The sequence below is a fragment of the Hydra vulgaris genome, chromosome 03, assembly GCF_038396675.1.
Source record: "Hydra vulgaris chromosome 03, alternate assembly HydraT2T_AEP".
NCBI classification, from domain to species: Eukaryota; Metazoa; Cnidaria; class Hydrozoa; order Anthoathecata; family Hydridae; genus Hydra; species Hydra vulgaris.
In genome coordinates this window covers 61216934-61238668 of record NC_088922.1, presented here as the reverse complement: position 1 = coordinate 61238668, position 21735 = coordinate 61216934, and the positions used below count along the sequence as shown (strand labels likewise).

The 21735-nt window shown below is 26.9% G+C and overlaps 1 protein-coding gene across 2 annotated transcripts in view; it reads left to right on the top strand.

The window, feature by feature from the left end:
• Nucleotides 1-21111, top strand: part of LOC100214595 (M-phase inducer phosphatase 1) — a 45963-nt gene extending 24852 nt beyond the window's left edge. For both annotated transcript variants that reach the window (XM_065793911.1, XM_065793912.1), the window contains exons 12-17: nucleotides 3388-3425; nucleotides 8044-8106; nucleotides 10114-10212; nucleotides 10582-10709; nucleotides 12511-12628; nucleotides 20924-21111. In XM_065793911.1, coding sequence (XP_065649983.1) covers nucleotides 3388-3425; nucleotides 8044-8106; nucleotides 10114-10212; nucleotides 10582-10709; nucleotides 12511-12628; nucleotides 20924-21058 — 581 coding nt within the window. In that variant the 3' untranslated portion in view covers nucleotides 21059-21111. The remainder of the gene's footprint in view (nucleotides 1-3387; nucleotides 3426-8043; nucleotides 8107-10113; nucleotides 10213-10581; nucleotides 10710-12510; nucleotides 12629-20923) is intronic.
• Nucleotides 21112-21735: the final 624 nt, after the last annotated feature.

Here is a 21735-nt window from a genome sequence, read left to right as displayed (position 1 = left end):
AAACAAACAATTATCACCAGTCATTTTTTAAACAACTATCAATGTAAGCTTTCTTCTTTTTTGCGAGCATGTGAGAAATTTTGAAAAGAAGCAATTGTAATCTGTTTAGAATTTTCCACGTGTCTAGTGAAAAGAGTCTGTAGTGCAGTATATTTGGTTTTAGTTTGCATATTTTTTTCTTTCATTTTACTTTTAAGTAAAATGAAAGAAAAAGGTGTCATTTTACTTTTAAGAAAGTAATTTTAAAATATTACCAAATGTATTTTAGTGGTATTACCAAGTGCAAACTGTGTATCTACTGCACATGCATTTCAGGAAACAGTTGTGAAAAATCAGATTTGGAAAGTTAAATGTGTCGTTTACTGTTTTACTGTAAAATGTTCAATCCCATACTTGTTTTTAATAAAATAATCCATACTTGTTTTTAATAGAAGAATATTTCCATAAGACCAATTTATTGAAGGGGAAAAGAGTGTATATATGTGTGTGTGTGTATATATATATATATATATATATATATATATATATACATACATACATACATACATACATACATACATACATACATACATACATACATACATACACATATCAACCCTCAGAATTAGGGTCTGCATTAGGCAATACCGACCTAACTGCTGACCTAAAAATGTTTGAGATCAGCAAAAAATTGCCGACCTCGTTTCTATGTTTTATGGTAAGACCTTTGTATTACATTTTTTTTGCTGACCAGTTGCCAACCTCTAAAAGATTGAGGTCGGAAAATTGTTGCCAAAAAAATTTGATACAAATGTCTTACCATAAAACATAGAAATGATGTCGCCAATTTTTTGCCGACCTTCAACACTTTTAGGTTGGCATTGCCGAATGCCAACCCTAATTCCAAGGGTTGTATATATACATATATGTGTGTGTATATATATATATATATATATATATATATATATATATATATATATATATATATATATATATATATACATATATATATATATATATATATATACATATATATATATGTGTGTGTGTGTATATATATAGATATATGTGTATATATATATATATATATATATATATATATATATATATATATATATATATATATATATATATATGTATGTATATATATATGTATGTATGTATATATATGTATGTATATATATGTGTATATATATGTGTATATATATATATGTATATATATATATAGATATGTATGTATATATATATGTATGTATATATGTATGTATATATATATGTATGTATATGTGTGTGTGTGTGTGTGTGTGTGTGTGTGTGTGTGTGTGTGTGTGTGTGTGTGTGTGTGTGTGTGTGTGTGTGTATAAGGGTGGTCCTTGAATTTCTTTTTGCATAAAACAGTTTATTTTTATGAATTTTTTTTATTATTATATTTTTCTGATGTGTTTTTATAAAATCAGTCAATATATATTACTTGTTGAACATGATGTTGACAACCAATGGATTTTGTTTCTTCCATTTTTTTTCAGTAAAATGTTGTTGTAACTGACTGACTATCCCATTTCTTCTTCCAGTCTTTTGCATTTTTAGTATCTAAGTTGTATTAATCGAAATTAGTTGTTATACTTTTAACAACAGTATCTGGTTTTCCGTCTTGTAAATCTAGTGCTTCTGACTTAAGTTTTCTTTTTTTATTTCTCAACACTAACACTTGATATTCTTGGTGACTAATATGTTTATCATCAAAGTACAGTGACCATCAGGGTTTCTATATGTAGTGTTTTCTTTGTTTCTGTTTTAAGTTTAAAAGCTTCTTCAATAGTTGATCTGAATATACCAGACTGTGATGGTGCCTGAATATCGAATCCATCTTAAGATAACTGCCAACAAATGGTTGCTACCTTGCTGGTTGATAACTTTAAAGATGCTACTAATTTTGGTTGCAGTTTTTGTTTTGTTGTAATTCTTGCTGGTACTTGTGGTTGTTCTACTAAATCTTCAGCCTCTTGATATTCTGTCTCAGACTCAGATTGGGAAAATGACATCCTTGCTGTTGCCACTACTGTTGTTGAAGTAGGATTCAAGTCGATTTTTTTTTATTTTTTGGATGGGTGGATAGTTTTTGAACTAGCAGCTTTCCCAGTTATATACCCAACCTGTCCTTTGCTCTCTATCTGATGATGAAACAATCTTTTGTCCTCACTCCAAAACCTTTTATCATCTTTTTTTTTGTGATCATAAAAACTTCATTTAATGGATCTTATTTTCTTTGCTTTGCACATTTATCTTATGTCTTAAGCACTTGATTCCATTTTGCCTGTACAACTTGAATTCATAAATAAGGAAAAATTAATTTCTTTTTGTCATAAACTTCTCAATTTATTTTATGAGTTCTTTTCTCTTTTTGATAGATTCTTTTTTTGATGGGTCTATTTTGAGTGATATCCTGTTGTTATTTTCCAGTGATTGTTCTTCTAATGGAACAGTTCTTCTTTTCCTATGTTACTCATGAATTCGTATGAGATTCTTGATTCAAATTGGCTTGTTTCTTTCAGTAGTGGAGACACTTTTCTTATAGGACATTATTATTAAAGATATTACTTGAATATATTTATGAATGGCAACAATAATAAATATAAGTTATTATACTTTAAAACACTCTACAAAAATAACTTGTTAATCTAAAAAAGATTTTATTCTTTGTATTTTGTGAATATTTTACACCGTAGTTGAGAAAAGCTAAAGCTAGAAATGTTATACACAAATGTTATACACAAGCTCAAAAGACAAGCTCCGAAAACATCTACTTTTTATTGTTTCACACAAGTAATGTAAGTAAAAGTAACAAATAACAACTTTTCTTTTTAAAAAAAACGCTCGATTCTTAAATTGATAAATTTGACTAAAAGATGTGATAATAGCCATTAGGCAAATATAGATTCATATATAATTATTAGCGCTGATCAATCAGCAGCTTATATAGTTTAAATCTTACTAATTTCCATAAACTTCAAGAAAACCCCTTAAAGTACTCGAAAGCTTCAGAAATTTCTAAAAACATCCAAAACAGTCCAGAAAATTTTAGAATATTTCGTAAGGTTTAAGAAATTCCTAAGCTTCAGAAAGTCATGCAACTGCCTGCAAATATCATTATGTATTTGTGCGTTTATACATACATACATATATATATATATATATATATATATATATATATATATATATATATATATATATATATATATATATATATATATATATATATATATCTTTGTAGTTTTTAAGTGAAACATTTTTATATACTTTAATGTTTTAATGCACTATTTAATTGAGATGTAGAGGGGCAAAAAAATCAAACATTGTTGTTTTATTGTTTATTTTTGCAAACAAGTTAGTAGCTTATTGTTTTCATAGATATGGATGATAAAAAAATGATTGGTGATCGATCTAGGGTATGAACTTTTACTTATTAATTTTGGTTTAATAATTATTATTTTCTTGTTTTTGATTTATATTGTATAACAATATTTTTTTACTGTAAGTTTTATATAAATTTCAAAAAAAATTTATTTAATGCTCTTTAAGTTGTATTTTGAAACTGACTAATGCCCTTTTCAACCAAAATTTTCAACCAAAATATATCAGGGCTCGAATTAACGTAAAAAAAATCTAATCGCGATTTTTTTGTTGCTCATAACCCCTCCTCTACTCCCGCCGGAGGGGAGGAGGCATTATTTATTTTAACTTATTTATAATAACATATACAATAAGTCTCATTTTTGCATAATTGTAAAATCAATGAACTTGATGTAATCTTCTTTTAATTAATTATTTCATTTTCTATTTTATTTACATATTTTAAACTGTTTAAAACAACTAGAATATTTAATTTTCTATAAATTTTTAACAGTAAAAAAAATTATTTAAAACAAAACAATCTATAAATTTGAAACAGTTATAAAAAAGTATTAAAAATGACGAAAACATTATCGTGATAAAATGTTAAAACTTAACATTTTCACGAAAACCCGCACAAACAAGAATGATAATTAAATTCTTATAAGGTAAGTTTTCTTATCTAAGTAACCTTATAAAATTCCCATGATATTTTTATCTATTGCTTTTTCATTCAATGTATTTTTTAATAAAAGTTAGCGTTCACTTTTCATTCAATAAAATAAAGCGAAAGAAAAAAATGTGTCTAAATAATAGAATCTTTTACAATCTAATACTTTTTTTGATTGCTAATAGAAAAAGTATTAGATCGTAATCGTAAATATTTTGATCGTTTTGTAATCATTTCATTAGTTTAATGCTTAGAATATTAAATTTTCTTCCTCGCTTTCACTTTCTTCCAAATCCGATATTGTAACTGACGCTAGATCAATGTCTGTTTTTCCTGACTTTCTTTTTCTTTTTTCCGGATAATAATGAAAATTTGCTGACAATCGTCTAATTTTATCATTATACCATTTGTCCTTAGCAGTATCAGGTTCAAATTTGTCAATCTCACGACCTTCTTCACTTATCCGAAGTAGAGGTTCTAAGAGATCTCGCCTAAGACAACTTCTCCGGTCATTTTTTACGCGATTCATACATGAAAACATTCGTTCTACTTTCGCATTTGTAAAAGGACAAATTAAAAATAGTTCAAAAATATCAAGAATATTTTGGCATTCTTTGACCAAATTTGATTTGGAAAATACAATTTCCCAAATTTTCAAATAATACTCATTTTGATTGTTACTTATGATGGGAAACATGTATGCTTTTAAAATGATCCACTCATAAAGTATATTATTCAAATCACATCCTACACCAATTAAAAATTCAGAAAAATGTTCAACAACTTCAGCTTTATCGATAGCTTTATCGCCAAAAGTTCCATCATTCACATTTAACGGCCAGTTATAAACGTCAAGTAAAGCTACCAAATGTATAAACAATGGTGATTTCTGGAGAGATTGAAAATGGCCTTCCATACATTTAAAATTAGCAAGTGTACTAACAAACTTTAAAGTTTTTTTCTAATAACTATTTAGAGTCTATATTGCGCTCCACTATTCGCAAAATAAACTTATAAAAATATCATTAAATTTGTTCATAATGAATGAGCTAAATCGGAATAAAGCCCTTGAGAATTCGAGTTAAGAAAGTGACTTATCAATCAATTAACTTTTATTTCTTTTTTCAATCAAAATCTTTTATTTCTTGATTCGAATAGGTATTTAATCGTTTGTTTTTTATAAATTTTTCCTTCCTTAAACGATCAGTTTTTTTATTGCATTTGAACATTTTTGCTAATTGATTTTCTAAATCTTTTATTTTTCTTTCTTTTACTTTATGCTCCGCTTTAAAAAAAAATTATCGTTACAGAAGTCACTGCAGTTTTATACTGTAAAAGAACACTAAATATTCGCGAATAGAGTATCAATCTTCTAAAATAAAAAAAGAATAATCACGGAAAAAAGAAAGAACATGAAAAAACATATTTTAAGAAAAAACATTTTAAGAAAAAACTAATCGTGAAGGTGCGAAAAGTAATCGCGATTCGCGATCGCAATACGCTTAATTCGAGCTCTGTATATATTTTTGAAAGTTTTTTAAGTAATTTTTTTATTGAAAGTACGTAATGTATTTAATTTATTGTTTAACTAGATAGACTTGTTATGATTTAATATTGAGTGCAGCTCAATATTAAATCATTGAAGCGTGTAAATTTTAGAACATTGACATTTTATTATTAGGATAAAGAAAAAACTCAACCTTTTATTGTCATATTTAATAAAGGAGGAAGGTGATTTTCTGTTATATTGATTTGGGAAGCAGTGATTCAGTGTTGACATAATTCATCATTCACAGTTGACCTGTGAATGGGTAATCTTATAAGTAGTTGTTTAAAAATGTAATTAAATTGTAGAAGCGATTTCTTAATTTATAAGATTCACATTTTATTGATTTTTGGCAGTTTATAAACTCAATTTTTGTTTGGTCAAAACTATGTGCTTAATAGTAATTTTTTGATTTTGTCAGACCGTGGGTTATATGTAGATTATTTCAATTTTTCAAGTACAACATTTGGTTCTGTTGCTTTTTGATTATGGTTGTATTGCCTTTGGTTATTAGTTGTTTATAGAATGACAGTAAAGAAAAAGTTGTAGAGCATTTTTAATTATGGCAATCAAAAATTTGAGACTTTTTATGACTTTGTTATTCTTCTGTATTTGGTTAAACATTTTAACTAATTAGGATAGGAATTGTCTTTAAAATTTTTACAAAATAAAACTTATACTAACCTATTTTTTAATCAAATAATTCTAAATACAAAAAAATATTTTGCAGAAAATAGTTTTGAAACTGACTGGCATTAAAACTTTTTAAAAATTTCCAATTTTGAAATATGCACTTAAATGGGAAATAAAATTTGAATTTAAGTTTCAAGGTGATTATTTAAGTTCTAGCAGAGGTTTAAAAGCAGCCATCTTGTGAAAGTTTTAACGTGACTTGTTATAGAACATTTAAAAGTATACCTGTAGATATTTTAACACAGCAAGTTTTTTAAACACTTATTCATCAATTTTTTAAACACGTATTCATCAATTTTTTTAATATATTTTTTATTCAGAGTGCGACAAATCGACGAATGTGCAAATGTTTGTTTAAAAAAAGACAGAAAAACAAACGTTGTGTTTCCTTACTTTTACTTAAGCAAGCGTTGGCATTCGCTAAAATCTTTAAAAACCAACATATAACTTCAGTAACTTTTTTTCCTAATAATTATGCGATTGATAGTTTTTTATTTATTATAAAAAAAACATATTTATTATAAAAAAGCAATAAGTTACTAAAATTTTAACACATTTTCAACGACTTTAAAAGAAACAATAATACTTTCTTCAAGAGTGTTACGTTTAATAATTAAGTATGCAACTGAAGAAAATATTTATGTTTTAGCATGTTTTTTACATGCGTTTACAAGAGCCATAGGAAATTTTAGTTAAAATGAATCCAATTGCAATTACTTTTAAAGAAACCATGCTAAAACAATGCTTTCTTCAAAAGCGCGTTTTTTTTTTTTAATTTTCTTATTATCGTTTAATTAAAGTAATGTTTGTCCTTTTTAAAGTTTTGAAAAAATATTTTTCAAGATTTGCAGAAATGTAATTTAATAGAATATATAGAACTATTATTTTTATTATAGTTTTCATTTTTTACTGTGCATTTAAAAACAACCAATAACATGATTATTATTAAATGCTTAGTATTATAAATATAATAATATCATATTAAGTATTTAATTATAGCCTAATATAATATCTTATTAAATACATATTGTTATATTATTTTTAAAAGTTTTAAAAAAGAAATGTCAAAACAACTTTTATTTAATTTTTATTTCCCTTTTATTTAAATTTCTTCAAGTTTATTTATAAATAAATAAACATTTAACAAACAAAATTAAGGAAAATTCACTATTTTGTATTAATGGATAACAATTTACAGTCATATTGTATATTAGTTATCATTAATTTGCGTGCACTTTGCAAATGCGTGAAAAATTGTTTTGAATTAATAAAAAATTTATAAATTCAATAAGCATTTTTGATATATTTATTATATATTTAGTTATATATTTTTGATATATCTAATTATTATATATCTTATTAACTAGAATAAAACTTATTTGAAACTAAAACTGCCTTATAATTTAATAAAAAATTATTTAAATAAAAGAAAATAAAAATTGAATGAATTGAAAATAAAACTGGCTTGTTCATGGCCAACAGCACGGATTTTGAAGTGGAGATGCACAATCATCTATTTCTAAGAAAAAGTCCTCTACAAGTTCTTTTTAAAAAAAAAAACACCAAAAAAAAGGGCCTTTAGAAAAATAGTGGGGACAGGGGCACATGCCCCTCCCCTTTCCGAATTGTCGACTCTGCTATAATCGATATACCTCTTAGATTAGACATTCGTCAATAAATAAAGAAACGAACGTCAGATTTTATTTTGAAAAAACGATTTGCCATGCCCTGTTATTACATTTATACTATGTTTCTTTATATATAGGAATATTCGTTGCCTATCACAAAAAGTAAACATCTTGATCTCAAAGGAATCACTCCAGAAACTGTAAGCTACACAGTATTTTTTTTGTCAGATGAACATTTTTAATTTTTTTCTAACTTTATCTAATTTTTTTTATCATTATTTATTGAACTTTAATTTTTTGATTCAAATTAGTCTATTGTTATTTTATTTTTGAAATAAGATATTATATGATGTTTTAATATATACAAATATATATTTATATCGTTTTTTTTACTGACTTTTTTCCATATGGTTTTTCAAAAAAAGAAGGAAAAAAATGAAGATTAATGAAAAATATTTTTTTTCTATTTCCCTATTTCAGAATGACGTCAAAAGTACTAAAGTATGCATTATTTTATATATATTCAAGGTCAAGATTTTTTTTTTGCCAACCTGATAAAGACCTCTAAAAGATTGAGGTCAGCAAACTATTGTCAACCTCTTTTTTTTTATTCCGAGGGCTAAATATATATATAAAAAGTAGTAGAAAATCACTTACCGAAAATTTTTTTTCATTTAACACTGTGTTTCATCATTAAAGAATTATCAGAAATGAATGATCAAATTAATAAAACTTCAATTTATACCAAAATTTAAATTACAGAAAGTTACTAATGTCTTAACTACTGACATTTGCAAGTTCCTGTAATTTAATTTTTGGTATAAATTGAAGTTTTATTAATTTGATCATTCATTTCTGATGAGTCTTTATTGATGAAACACAGTGTTAAATGAAAAAAAAATTTTTTGTCAAGTGATTTTCTACTAATTTATAATTGCTCTGTTCTTTTAAGAACATTGAGCACTCTATTTTGTAGAATACATTTTAAAGTTGTTTTAATATATATATACATATATATATATGTGTGTGTATATATATATATTTATATATATATATATATATATATATATATATATATATATATATATATATATATATATATATATATATATATATATATATATATACACACATATATATATATATGTGTGTATAAAATTTTTGTTAAGTGATTTTCTACAAATATATATATATATATATATATATATATATATATATATATATATATATGTATATATATGTATGTATATATATATATATATATATATATATATATATATATATATATATATATATATATATATATTTGTAGAAAATCACTTAACAAAAATTTTTTCCATCTAACACTGTGTTTCATCAACAAAGATTCATCAGAAATGTATAATATATATAATATATAAATATATATATATATATATATATATATATATATATATATATATATATATATATATATATATATATATATATATTTAGTCCTCAGATTTATAAAAAAAAAAAGTTGGCAAAAAATCCTGCTTTTAAATTTTGTGTTGTCCTAAGCTGTTTTAGATTAGCTAAAATTTAAAAACAGAGTTCAAAAAATCAATGAACTTGCAAATATTTAACATAAAAGTGACAGAAAACCAAATGCCGAGTTGCAGATTTTTCTTTCAAACATCAATGTTTGCTTTAACATTTCAAAAACACACCATTTAACCATTTTATTAAAAATTTAAATGAAACAGTTTGCATACTTTTTATAAAATTATTTTATTTCAAATAATAAATTGTTTTTCTGTTTTAATGTTCTGTATATCATACACATATATCAGAATATATAAAAATAAAAAATTATAAAAATACTTAATTAAGACTATGTGAAAACAATATCTTTAAATGTCACATGCTTGGCTTAGGCGTATATGCATCAATTCACCTAGCTGTCAATCAAGTTTGAATCCTCTGACCATTATATTTTGTGCTTTGGCTTTGCATCTCTTTACTTTATGGCTTTGCACCTCTTTTCTCTTACATCTTTCTATTCGTTTTTTATCATTCTCCTTCTTTTCAAGACAGCACTCTTTTAGATGTAATTTTTAATTAAACTGGCCCTTTCTCTTTACCCATCAATTCTAATATTGGTGTTATGAATGTTGTTACATGAGTAGCAGTTAAAATACAAATATGTTGTATAGTTATTTTGAATTTAATTTTTTCTTTTCTAGCTTGCAAATATGATGGATAATGTTTATCAAGATGTTATTGATGAATACTACATAATTGATTGTCGTTACCCTTATGAGTATGATGGCGGACACATCAAAGTAAGATTTTTTTTATTATTATTATCTTTGAACAGTGATGCTTTAATATGTGTAATTTTTATGAATCCTTTTTTTACTAGCCTAAATTTTAGATGTTTTTTAAATATCTATTCTCTGACTAGATGTTTTGTATGTACCTATGTTCTAACTGGATACTATTAATAAATCTGCTCTGATTGGATGCTTTATATAAGCCTATTATCTTGTGTTTTGAAAAAATCAAGTAAAAATAATTTTTGATAGAATCTGTTTTAGTTTAGTCTGTTTTGATCTATCCTCGCTTTATTATTTATTTATTTTTTTATATGTCTGTTAAGAATTGTATTTTATTTTAATCTGTTATATATTATAGTTGTTCATATTTTATAGGGTGCCATTAATATTTATGAAAAACAAGAAACTGTTCGTCAGTTTTTAAAGTCTCCAAAAATTAAAAATGGGAAACGAATTGTTTTAGTATTTCATTGTGAGTTTTCATCTAAAAGAGGTCCAGAAATGTAGGTTTTCACTGTTGACTTTTTAATGTTGTTATTATAATTTTTTAACTGTTTAAAACTAGTTCTTGTACTTATATAAAGCATATTTTTAATAGATTTTAAATGGATTTTACTAATATTTATAATTAATATTTTAAGAGTTTAATAATATTTATAATTAAATATTTTGCTTTGCTAAAGAATAGTTTAATTCAATAAAAGATTTTATACACTCTATAATAATTTTTTTTTATGCACCCTATAACTTTTGTATCCACCTTTTGTATCCCATCTTATCCACCACCTTTAGTATCCCATCTTAAGTCATTAAATTGAGCAGATCAAATGGAATGCTGGCTAAAGTTTGCCATTATGTCAATCTGGAAACATTATTAAATATATATCATGCCATTTTTGGTTCACATATACGATATGCTTGTCAAATATGGGGACAATCTCAACAGCAAGCAGTTCAGAGGATATCCCATCTTCAAAACAAAGCTTTAAAAAATAATACATTTTTAATATTATAAATTCAATCCTAATGTGCTTTACCTTACTTATAAGATACTTAAACTACGTGACCTTGTTCAATTCTTGAATTGCCAGTTTGTCTGAAATCACCAACACAAAAACCTACCTCTTACCTTCAACAATTTCTTTCTAAAGAATGCAAATAACCGATATTATCTTCAATCAATTGATAATCTGAATCTTGCAGTCTTAAAACATCGTTCTGTTACTTATGGATATAAGTCCAGAAAAAACCAAAGCATAAAATCTTGGAATAACCTTCCCTATGACCTAAAAGCTCTCTATTCAATCTATGTTTTTAAGAGTAACCTATTCCATTCCTTCCTAATCAAATACAGTTGATAAATCCAAAGATATGTGTATCTGTGTATAAATAATTGTGATAAGTGCATGTGAATAAGTGCGAGTGTATATGTATGTATGTGTATATGTATGCATGAATGTGTATGTGTGAGCATGAATATGTATGTTTGTATATATTTATGTGTATATATGTGTATTATATGTGTATGTATGTGTTTGTATGTGTGTGTGTGTATATATATGTATATATGTGTGTGTGTGTGTGTGTGTGTGTGTGTGTGTGTGTGTGTGTGTGTGTGTGTGTGTGTGTGTGTGTGTGTGTGCGTATATATGTGTATGTGTATATAATATATACATATATAATACACATATATAATATTATTAAATGTGTGTATATGTATTTGTATGTATATGTACATGTGTGTATATACGTATATTTGTGTATAATATATATGAATCTACATATGTGTATGTATACAATTATTGTATATATACCTGTATTGAATACAGGGTATAAGTATATGTGTTTATATGTATTTGTGAATGTAAGTGTGTTTGTATGTATGTTTTTGTATGTGTCTAAATATGTGTGTATTTGTGTGACTAATACTAAATGACTATTATTTTTTTATGATTATTGTAATTTTTTTTATTTTTTTTATTTTATTTTTATTATTATCATTTTACTTTTATCATTGTATTGTTAATATTGTTACTATTATCACTTTTATTATTATCATTATTAGTAATTTTACTCATTCAACTTTTAATGTTCGTTTTGTTACTGCTGTGGACGATTAATATTACTATTAGTATTAACGAAATATTTATTAGCTTTTATTTGCAAGGTTTTTACTTAAGATTAGTACATGTATTATTTGTAAACTTCCGTGAATGTAACTAATTCAGAATATTTGAATCAATTTATTGATATAAGATTGAAAATTTATTTTTATACACCCTATAATAAAGTTGTGTGTTTTAGGAGTCGTTTTTTGCGTAACAAAGATCGTGATATACATCAGCACTGCTATCCAAATCTTTATTACCCAGAAATGTATATACTAGAGGGTGGTTACAAAGAGTTCTTTAACCAAAAAAAGGTTTGTTTTGATTTTCAAAAGGTTTGTTTTACTAGCAGTGACTTTTATACTAGCAACTTGTAAAACAGTTTGCAATAGATTGTTATAAGAAATACCTAATAGCATAGTATATAATTTAAAGGTATTTCATTAACAATACATCTAAATTGTTTTTTGAAGTTGATTAAAGTAGTAAAGCGCTGTATTCATACTTAACTACTTTAATCAACTTCAAAAACATATATACAAATAAACAAACTTTAAAGGCAAGCATTTCTTGGTAATGCTCATGGCCCAAAAAAAACACACTGTAATTTTGAAGACATTTTCATAAAACATGATAAAACCTTTTTTCATTAAAACTTTTTAAAATGTATTTAAAAAAAAAGTTTCAAATAATATACTTTCAAGATACCTACGTGGCTTCTCTATGGTTTTCCTCTTGTTGTGCTGCTGCAATATCCAATTGCAACCATCACTTTCATGTCTATTAGTTAAGCAATTCTCCAGAAAATAGGTGTCTGTTTACAATAGCTAAAAACCATTGTAAAAAAGTTTTGTCTAATACCAAAGCCCATTATTCTCAGGTCACAAAATCTTGTATATCATCTCAAAAGTTAGGCTTTCATGACTTCTGGAGAATCATTAATGGTATCTATAATAAGGGCAAATCTGTTCTTCCCCCTCTCTTGTATGGTTCTGATTTTGTCATCTCACTCTAAAGACAAAGCTGAATTGTTTGCTAAGAAATTCTTATCAATATCATCTCTTGATTCTACTAATCACATCTTACCTGATATAGCTGACAAACAGGTTGATTCATTGCTTGATGTTCGTGTCACTCCAGCTTCTGTACCTAAAGTGATTTCCTGCTTAGATTTCTACAGCTTGTGGTCTGAACATCATACCTGTTATAGTCTTACAGAAGTGTTCTCCGGAGCTGTTGTCTGTACTTTTAAAACTATTGATGCACAAGAGACACTAACTCTTTAGAGCAGTGCCCATTATAGTATTTGTAGAAAAGAGAAAGAGTAGCAATATTACGACGATGTGATAATGGTTGGAGGTTGGCTGCAAGAGCAGGTCCAACTGTGTTTACAGTGTATTTTTGCACCTTGTCTAAAAGAGAAAGGGCATCATTAGAAGATATGCCCCAGATATGGCAAAGTATTCCATACAAGAGTGGATTTGAGATTTATAAAGATAAAAAATAGAATCCAGAGTAAGAATGTGGTGAGCACAATAAAGAGATGCAACCTTAGCAAGTAATAATTTTGCAATGGATTTGATATATGGTTTCCAAGAAAGATCAGAAGTAAGAGTTAATCTTAGAAGATGAAGGGTAGATCGGTAATATACTCATTGAGTACATTACCATTCATAAATATAGGAAGATCTAAATTATTCCGATAACGGCTGAAATAGGCTGGAAAAAAAAGGGTGTTATCTGAAGCTTGGAGAAGACCAGCATGTCAAACTTTATCAAAAGATTTAGAAATGTCAAGAACGATGGCCTTAACCTCTCCACCTTTATCTAATGCACAATAAAACCTATCAGTTATTACCGTTAACAAATCAGCAGTAGAACAAGAAGATCAAATTCCATATTAATGATCCAAAAATAAATTATTAAATTCAAGATGAGAGATGAAGTGTTTGTTAATTAAAGACTTAAAAACCTTGCTTATGATAGTAAGAAGACTAATGGGACGGTAGTTAGACAAGTAAGATCGCTCTCCAGAATTTTTGAAAATAGGAATAACAGATGCCACTTTCCAGCAGGCTAGAAAACAAGACTCTGATAAGCACTTGTTAAATAGTTTTAAAAGTATAGACAACAGCTCGGGAGAACACCTCTGCAAGGCAACAACAGGTATTTTGTCCGGACCACAAGCTGTAGAAGAGTCTAAGCAGGAAATCACTTTAGATACAGAAGCTGGATGATACAAATGTCAAGCAATGGATCGACCTGTTTGTTAGCTATATCAGATTGAACTCAAATAGTGGAATCAAGAGATGATATTGGTGAAAACCAAACTTACTTTCTGATCATCAATATGTATTTCAGTCTTCTTGTTCTACAGCTGATTTGTTAATGGTAATAACCAATAAGTTTTATTGTGCTTTAGATGTATGTGGAGAGAATAAGGTTATTGCTCTCAACATTTTTAAAACCTTTGGTAAAGTTTTGCATGCTGGTCTGCTCCATAAGCTGTCTTCTTACAATGTATCAGTTAACATCTTTAAGATTATTGAATCCTTCCTTACCAATCATAGTATAAAAGTTTTCCTTGACAGACAGCACTCTTCTTCATATCCTATAACTTCCTGGGTTCCTCAAGGTTCTATCCACGGTCCTATACTCTTTTTAATTGACATCAAGAATTTCCCAGAAATTTTCACATTTAAGGTGGCTTTGTTTACTGATGATACTACCATTTATTTTTGTCTTGATAAGAAGCCAACACTTTCTGATTGCTTGGAGGGGACATTTGAGCTTAAAAAGGATCTCACTTCTGATACAGCTCTCAGTGGCTAGTAAATTTTAATTCAGATAAAACTTAATTGTTTCTGGCTAATTGTTATCGCAACAATCTAGATCTGTATTTATGAACAATAATGTTCGTGATGAATCATCTACTCATCGTCATCTAGGATTAACTCTTACTTCCAATCTTTTTGGAATCTGTATATCAAATCGATTTCAAAATTAGCATTTGTTAAGGTTGCATCTCTTGAATCGTGCTTGCCACTTTCTTACTCATGATTCTATTCTTCATCTCTATTAATCTCAAATCCTTCCTTATATGGAATACTGTTACCATATCTAGGATGGATTTTCCATTGATGCTCTTTCTTGTTTAAACAAGGTGCAAAAGCTAATTGTAAACACAGTTGGACCCAACCAATATCACATTGTTGTAATGTTGCTTCACTTTCTTTTTATTATTAATACTATAATGGGCACTGCTCTAAAGAGCTAGCGTCTCTTATGCCATCTACTAAAATTCATTCTTGTGTTACTCGTTGTTCAATTAAGTCTCATCCTTTTACTGTGACTGTTCTTAGGTGCTCCTAAAATTCTTATTCATCTAGTTTTTTTCCTCAAACATCAGTTCTTTGGAATTCAGACAATTCATCTTGTTTTCCTGGTTCTCATAATTTGCAATTGTCATCTGTTAATCGTTATCTTGCTATATAAACTTTATTTTTTCTGGAAGTGAAGATGTTGAAAATAATGTATATATTTTAAACAAAAGCACTTCTCCCTTTTTTTTAAAAAAGTTAGGTTTTTATTTTGCTTTCACATATTTTAATCTACGATGATGAGATTTATGTATTATGTTATAAATTAGTTAGCATTAAAAAAGTTCTTAATTTATTAAATATTGCAAAGCTATTTTAGATTCCTTTGAAACTAAGTTTTACATTTTATGTTTTACTATTTCTATTTTTAACTATTTAAACTTTTAACATCGTATTTAATTTAAGGTCTTTTAAAAAAAAATTATTTAAAATTGTCACAGTTGTGGTTAAATGCTTTTTTTTTTATGACCTAATATTTTCTGAATAAACTTCACATAAACAATATTAAATAATAATTTAAATATTCAAAAATAAAGTCTTTTTTAATGTAAAACTGCAGAATGTGTACCCAAATTGTCATTTTTTATGTAAAATGCGAGCTGCGAAGCGCTTCTTAACAAGGCCTGCTATATTATTTATGAGTAATTGTTAATTATTCCATGTCACTTTATATTATGATTGATTAGCTATGTACACACTAAACACAAGTAAGATGTCAATAATGATAACAAATGTTAATATTATGATGGGTAACCTTTTAATTTCAAGACTTCAAAAATTCTTTTGGCCATTGAATTGCACAAATTTTTACACAATTCTGGAGTTAACTTTTGCAGCAAGACCTAGTCAATTGCGTCTTTAAATGCATCAACTGTTGTAACTTTTGCAAGGGCAACTCTGGTTTTCACTGTGACAGATTTTCTATAGGATTTAAATTTAGAGTTTTCAGAGGCTAAACAAATGTTTTTATATTATTGTCATTTATCAACATCCTTTATAGAAAAACCTCTCTGCCAAAATAGTTACAGCATGCCGTAACTATTTTGGCAGAAAAGGCAAGGTGCGCCATCTTGCATAAAGGTTTTTGTATAATGAATATTGATAAATGGCAATAGATGATCTTCTAATACTTGTTTGTATTATTAGACCAGTATTCGTCTTCTCTCGTTTTTTGAGAAAGCATAGACCATTTTGTCCTTCAGCAAACATACACCACCAAATAACTATTGGTGAGAGCTTAAAACTTGCTTAAAACATATTGTTCTGCATGTGCAAATAAGTGAAAGGTTTTAAGCATCTCTCACCAAATTGGTGAGAGATGCTTAAAACATGCTTAGAACATATTGTTCTGCATGTGCAAATAAGTGAAAGTCACTCTTGTCACTCCAAATCACAGTTGACCATTGCTGTGGTGTCCAATTTTTAAGTTATTGACAAAATCTCTCTTTCCGATAAGTGTTTTGATCATCATTGGTTTTTTTAAGGGTTTTACAGCTGGTAAGTCAAGATTTTTCTTACACAACTTAAAATTTACCTAAAAACATTGTGGGATTCAAGAATATATTTTTACAACGCCTGTAGTGATAAACAGGTTTGCTTTTATTGCTCTTTCCATTCCCTTTGTGTATGAAGTGCAACTTTTAGCGATCTTCTTCCATCTAACTACCATCCCATTAGCCTTCTTTCTATCATAAGGTTTTTGAATCTTTAATAAACAAGCACTTATTCTCTTATTTTAAATCTAATAACTTACTTTCTAATCATCAATAAGGATTTCGATCTTCTTGTTTTACTGCTGATTTGTTAACAGTAATAACCAATATGTTATTGTGTATTAGATAGATGTGGAGTGGTTGGGGCTATTACTCTCAATATTTCTAAAACCTTTTATAAAGTTTAGCATGCTGGTCTTCTCCATAAGCTCTAATAGTATAAAAGTTGTACTTCATGGACATCCCTCTTCTTCATTTCCTGTAACTTCATGTGTTCTTCAAGGAATTCCCTGTCCCTAAATTCTTTTTATTTACATTTACAATCTCTCAGAAATTCTCACATCTAAAGTGGCATTGTTTGCTGATGATACTACTATTTGTTCTTGTCTTGATGAAAAACCAACACTCTCTAATTGTTTGAAAAGGGTATCTGAGCTTGATAAAGATTCTGATATAGCAAGCTCTGTGGCTGTTGAACTTTAGCTCAGTTAAAATTCAATTTTTTGCAAATACTTGTTATTGCAATAATCTATATAGATCTTTTTATATTTATGAACGGTAATTTACTCAATGAGTCATCTACCCTTCATCTTCTAGAATTAACTTTTACTTTTGATATTTCTTTGAAACCATATATAAAATTCATGACAAAATGAAATGAAAAACCAACACTCTTTAATTCCTTGCAAAAATAGCATCTGCTAAGGTTGCATCTCTTTATTGTGCTATCCGCTTTCTTACTCCAGATTCTATTCTTTATATCTAAAAACCGCTAATCCCTTGTTGTATGGAATACGGATCTTCAAGTGATGCTATTTCTCTTTTTAGATAAGGTGCAAAAATGCATTGTAAATAAAGTTGAACCTGCTTTTGAAAACAACCTTCAATCATTATCACATCATAATGTTGTTTCTTACTCTTTTCTACATTTTTTGATAAATTTTCACCAATGTAAAGAATACAATGGATGGTCGAGGACAATTCCATGTGGCAGATATTCTGCAAAGAATAAAGTTTTCAATTTAGGAAAAACTTTTTTTTTGTTATTTCTTTTTTGAATCTAATAGAATTTCTTAAAATTGATCTTTTAACTTTTCAATTGATTTTATTATTTTTGAAGTAGATTTACATCAGTTGAAGTCACAACACCCATGTGTTTTTCTCAATTAGAGCCTTCTAATCAAAATTGTATATTATTCTAATCAAATTTGTATATTGCAGTCAATGGTTGTACATGACCTACTTAAATTACACAGCCTGATCTGTAAAAAATTAAGAGACTAGTTTTTTATGGCTTATGCATAAAAGCTTGAGTTCTTGTTTTGGTTAGGAGTTGTGTTTGCAGTATAAATATTTTTTATTTTATTAGAATGGTCAAATAATAGTTGCTTTTTTTTTATTCGAGTAATTCCTTTTGAGATTTCCTGCTTCAGTTTATTCCAATAACACAATACTGAAATAGGTTTTAGATATACTAACATGTTTCTAAAAATAACCTTACATGTTGCTAAAACTACCCACAACTCTCCATTGGAAATAATTTTGAAGGTTTGTATTTTTGTATTTATTATAATTGCAATTATTAGCATCAAAATGTAATAGAGTAAATATTCTATTATGTTGCATATTTCAAACATGCAGCAATTAAAATGCAACAAATCAAGTCATTTATTTACAGTAGGTCAAGAAACATCAGGCATATTAACTGTTTTGGAAGAAATATCAGACATACCAACTGTTTTTGAAGAAATATCAGACATACCAACTGTTTTGGAAGAAATATCAGACATACTAACTGTTTTGAAAGAAATTTCAGACATACCAACTGTTTTGGAAGAAATATTAGATATACCAACTGTTTTGGAAGAAATATTAGACATACCAACTGTTTTGGAAGCAACATCAGACATACCAACTGTTTTGGAAGCAACATCAGACATACCAACTGTTTTGGAAGCAACATCAGACATACCAACTGTTTTGGAAGCAACATCAGACATACCAACTGTTTTTGAGTCAATAGCTGTTAATAAAATTCTTATTTTTTTATTGTCTAATAAATATCATATTTCTTTACCTAAATGGTTTCGCAGTGGTGAAAATTACAAATTAAAAAACTGTTGTATATTAACAAAATGGTTGACAAAAATTGTGTATGTTAATAAAATCATTGACAAAAATTGTGTATAAAGTGGTTGCCTGTTTCTTGAAGGTAAGCTCTATTTGCAAAAAGCAGCCCAATATCGTACCCAATATCAATATCGTAGTGGTAAATAATTTGATGAGGGTTGAGAGTAATATTTATAAAGAAGTTGTTTTTGTTTTTATGGTTTTATGGCTTCAAAGAATAATTCTTATGTTGTAAAATCTTCACCTAAAGTTTGCATAACAGGTTTATCTCGTGCATGTTTGACATGGAAAGTTAACAGTGAGAGATTATACAAGTGTAAAAAATTCATGTATATATGTATCTTATGTAAACGGATAGTAATATGCCATTTATATTTAATGTAAAAATTCTATTTGAACAGCGTTATGTACAAACATCTGTAAGTGTAAACATCAGTATGTTAAGTTGAGTTTCGGGTTGTGTATGAAATGATTGTGTACATTATAACTTTTGAAAAATATCATATAATATTACTAAATAGATGGGGTAAGGGTTCTAGTAAGCTCGAAGAAAGTGAAAAATATTCCTCTTTTTTTTGCTATAAGAGAAATATTTAAATGAGTTACTTTCACATAAGTTATGCTAATATTATGTATTAAAATTAATAATGCTTACTTTAAATTATTTTTAAGTTAAAGCTAAACTTATGATTTTATATATATATATATATATATATATATATATATATATATATATATATATAATATATATATATATATAACGGTTACAGTACAAATAAATTAAATCCTAATATTGATGCATTAAAAATGTTATTTTTACAGATTACCACTATTGGAAATAACTAAAAATGGTAATACTGACTGATACTCGCAATTGCTTCATTTAAACTGTTAAAAAACCCTTTATTAAAATAATAAAGATTTTATTAAATATCAATTATAAAATAATTTGTAATAGTATTACTCCAAAAAAAGCCAAAGAAAAGCTCCTTATAAAAAAGTATAGCATGAATATGTATAGCGTGACTTAATTTATGAACAGTTCCTAAGAATTATCTTTCCTTCGTGTAGTTTTATATTTCTAGGAGTTTTACTAGATGAAGTTTTCTAATATTAAAAAATATATAAAATACCAAAGGCTTTGAATGAAAATAAAGATTGAAATGAATAAAAAATCAATTTTTGCGTACGTTTGAAGCATGATATTTAAAAAACAAAAAAGAAATCTGCCTATACTATATTTTTATCCTTTTTTAAGTCCATATCCCCAATTGAATGTAAAAGTCGTTTCTGAAATTTTCTTTTTATTGTGCTAGAGTGTTCTTAATCTAAGTTTTTAAAAAATGTTATGATTTTACAAAAAGTTTACTTTACGCATTTTTTACAGGAGTATTGTACGCCCGAATCTTATCAGGAAATGGCTGATCCGAATTTTGCGCAGGACCTAAAAAAATTTAGTAAACGTTCGAAATCATGGACAGAAGATAAATCTGGACGCAAAAGAACTGGACTTAGGTACTAAATAAATTATTGCATGTATATAATAAAAATATAATTGTGGCTTCAACAGGTAAATTTCGATTTTTTTCTCCGATAATTTTGATTTAAAAAATAACCATGTGTTCAGCGATCATTTTGTGAATCAAATTTATCAAATTCGATTTAATATGGTTTTGAGGTAATTTAATATCTACTTCTTTAAGTTCTATTTGAATTTTGTGTAACGCTTATAATAAAGATTTCATTGTAAATATAACTTAAAAACGTATAAAATTTATCATTACTGATGGTTTATGTGCGAGTTTTAAAAGCTTGTACTGTTTATTTATTAATTATTTTTTTTGTTTTGTTTTAAAGCATTATGCAGATATTTCTACGCTCTAAGATAATTTGCGATGTTTGAAAAAATCTTAAATATTTTAACTTTTTCCTTTGCAATATTTTTTTCCAATAATGTTTGAGTTGTTGGCATTTTTCAGTTTCTATAGTTTTGAATATAATTTATTGTTTTTTCTTTTTGGAATGAATTTAGCGTAGGTTTTGGATAACATTAAAGCTTTTATTTTTTATTAATACCACGCTACTTTTAAGTTTTTATAAAATTTTAAAATGAAAAAAGTTTTATTCTATTATTATTGGGGGAGAGGGGTTGCATGACGCATAAATATTTTTTAGCATAATCTGCTGTTATTGCTTTTT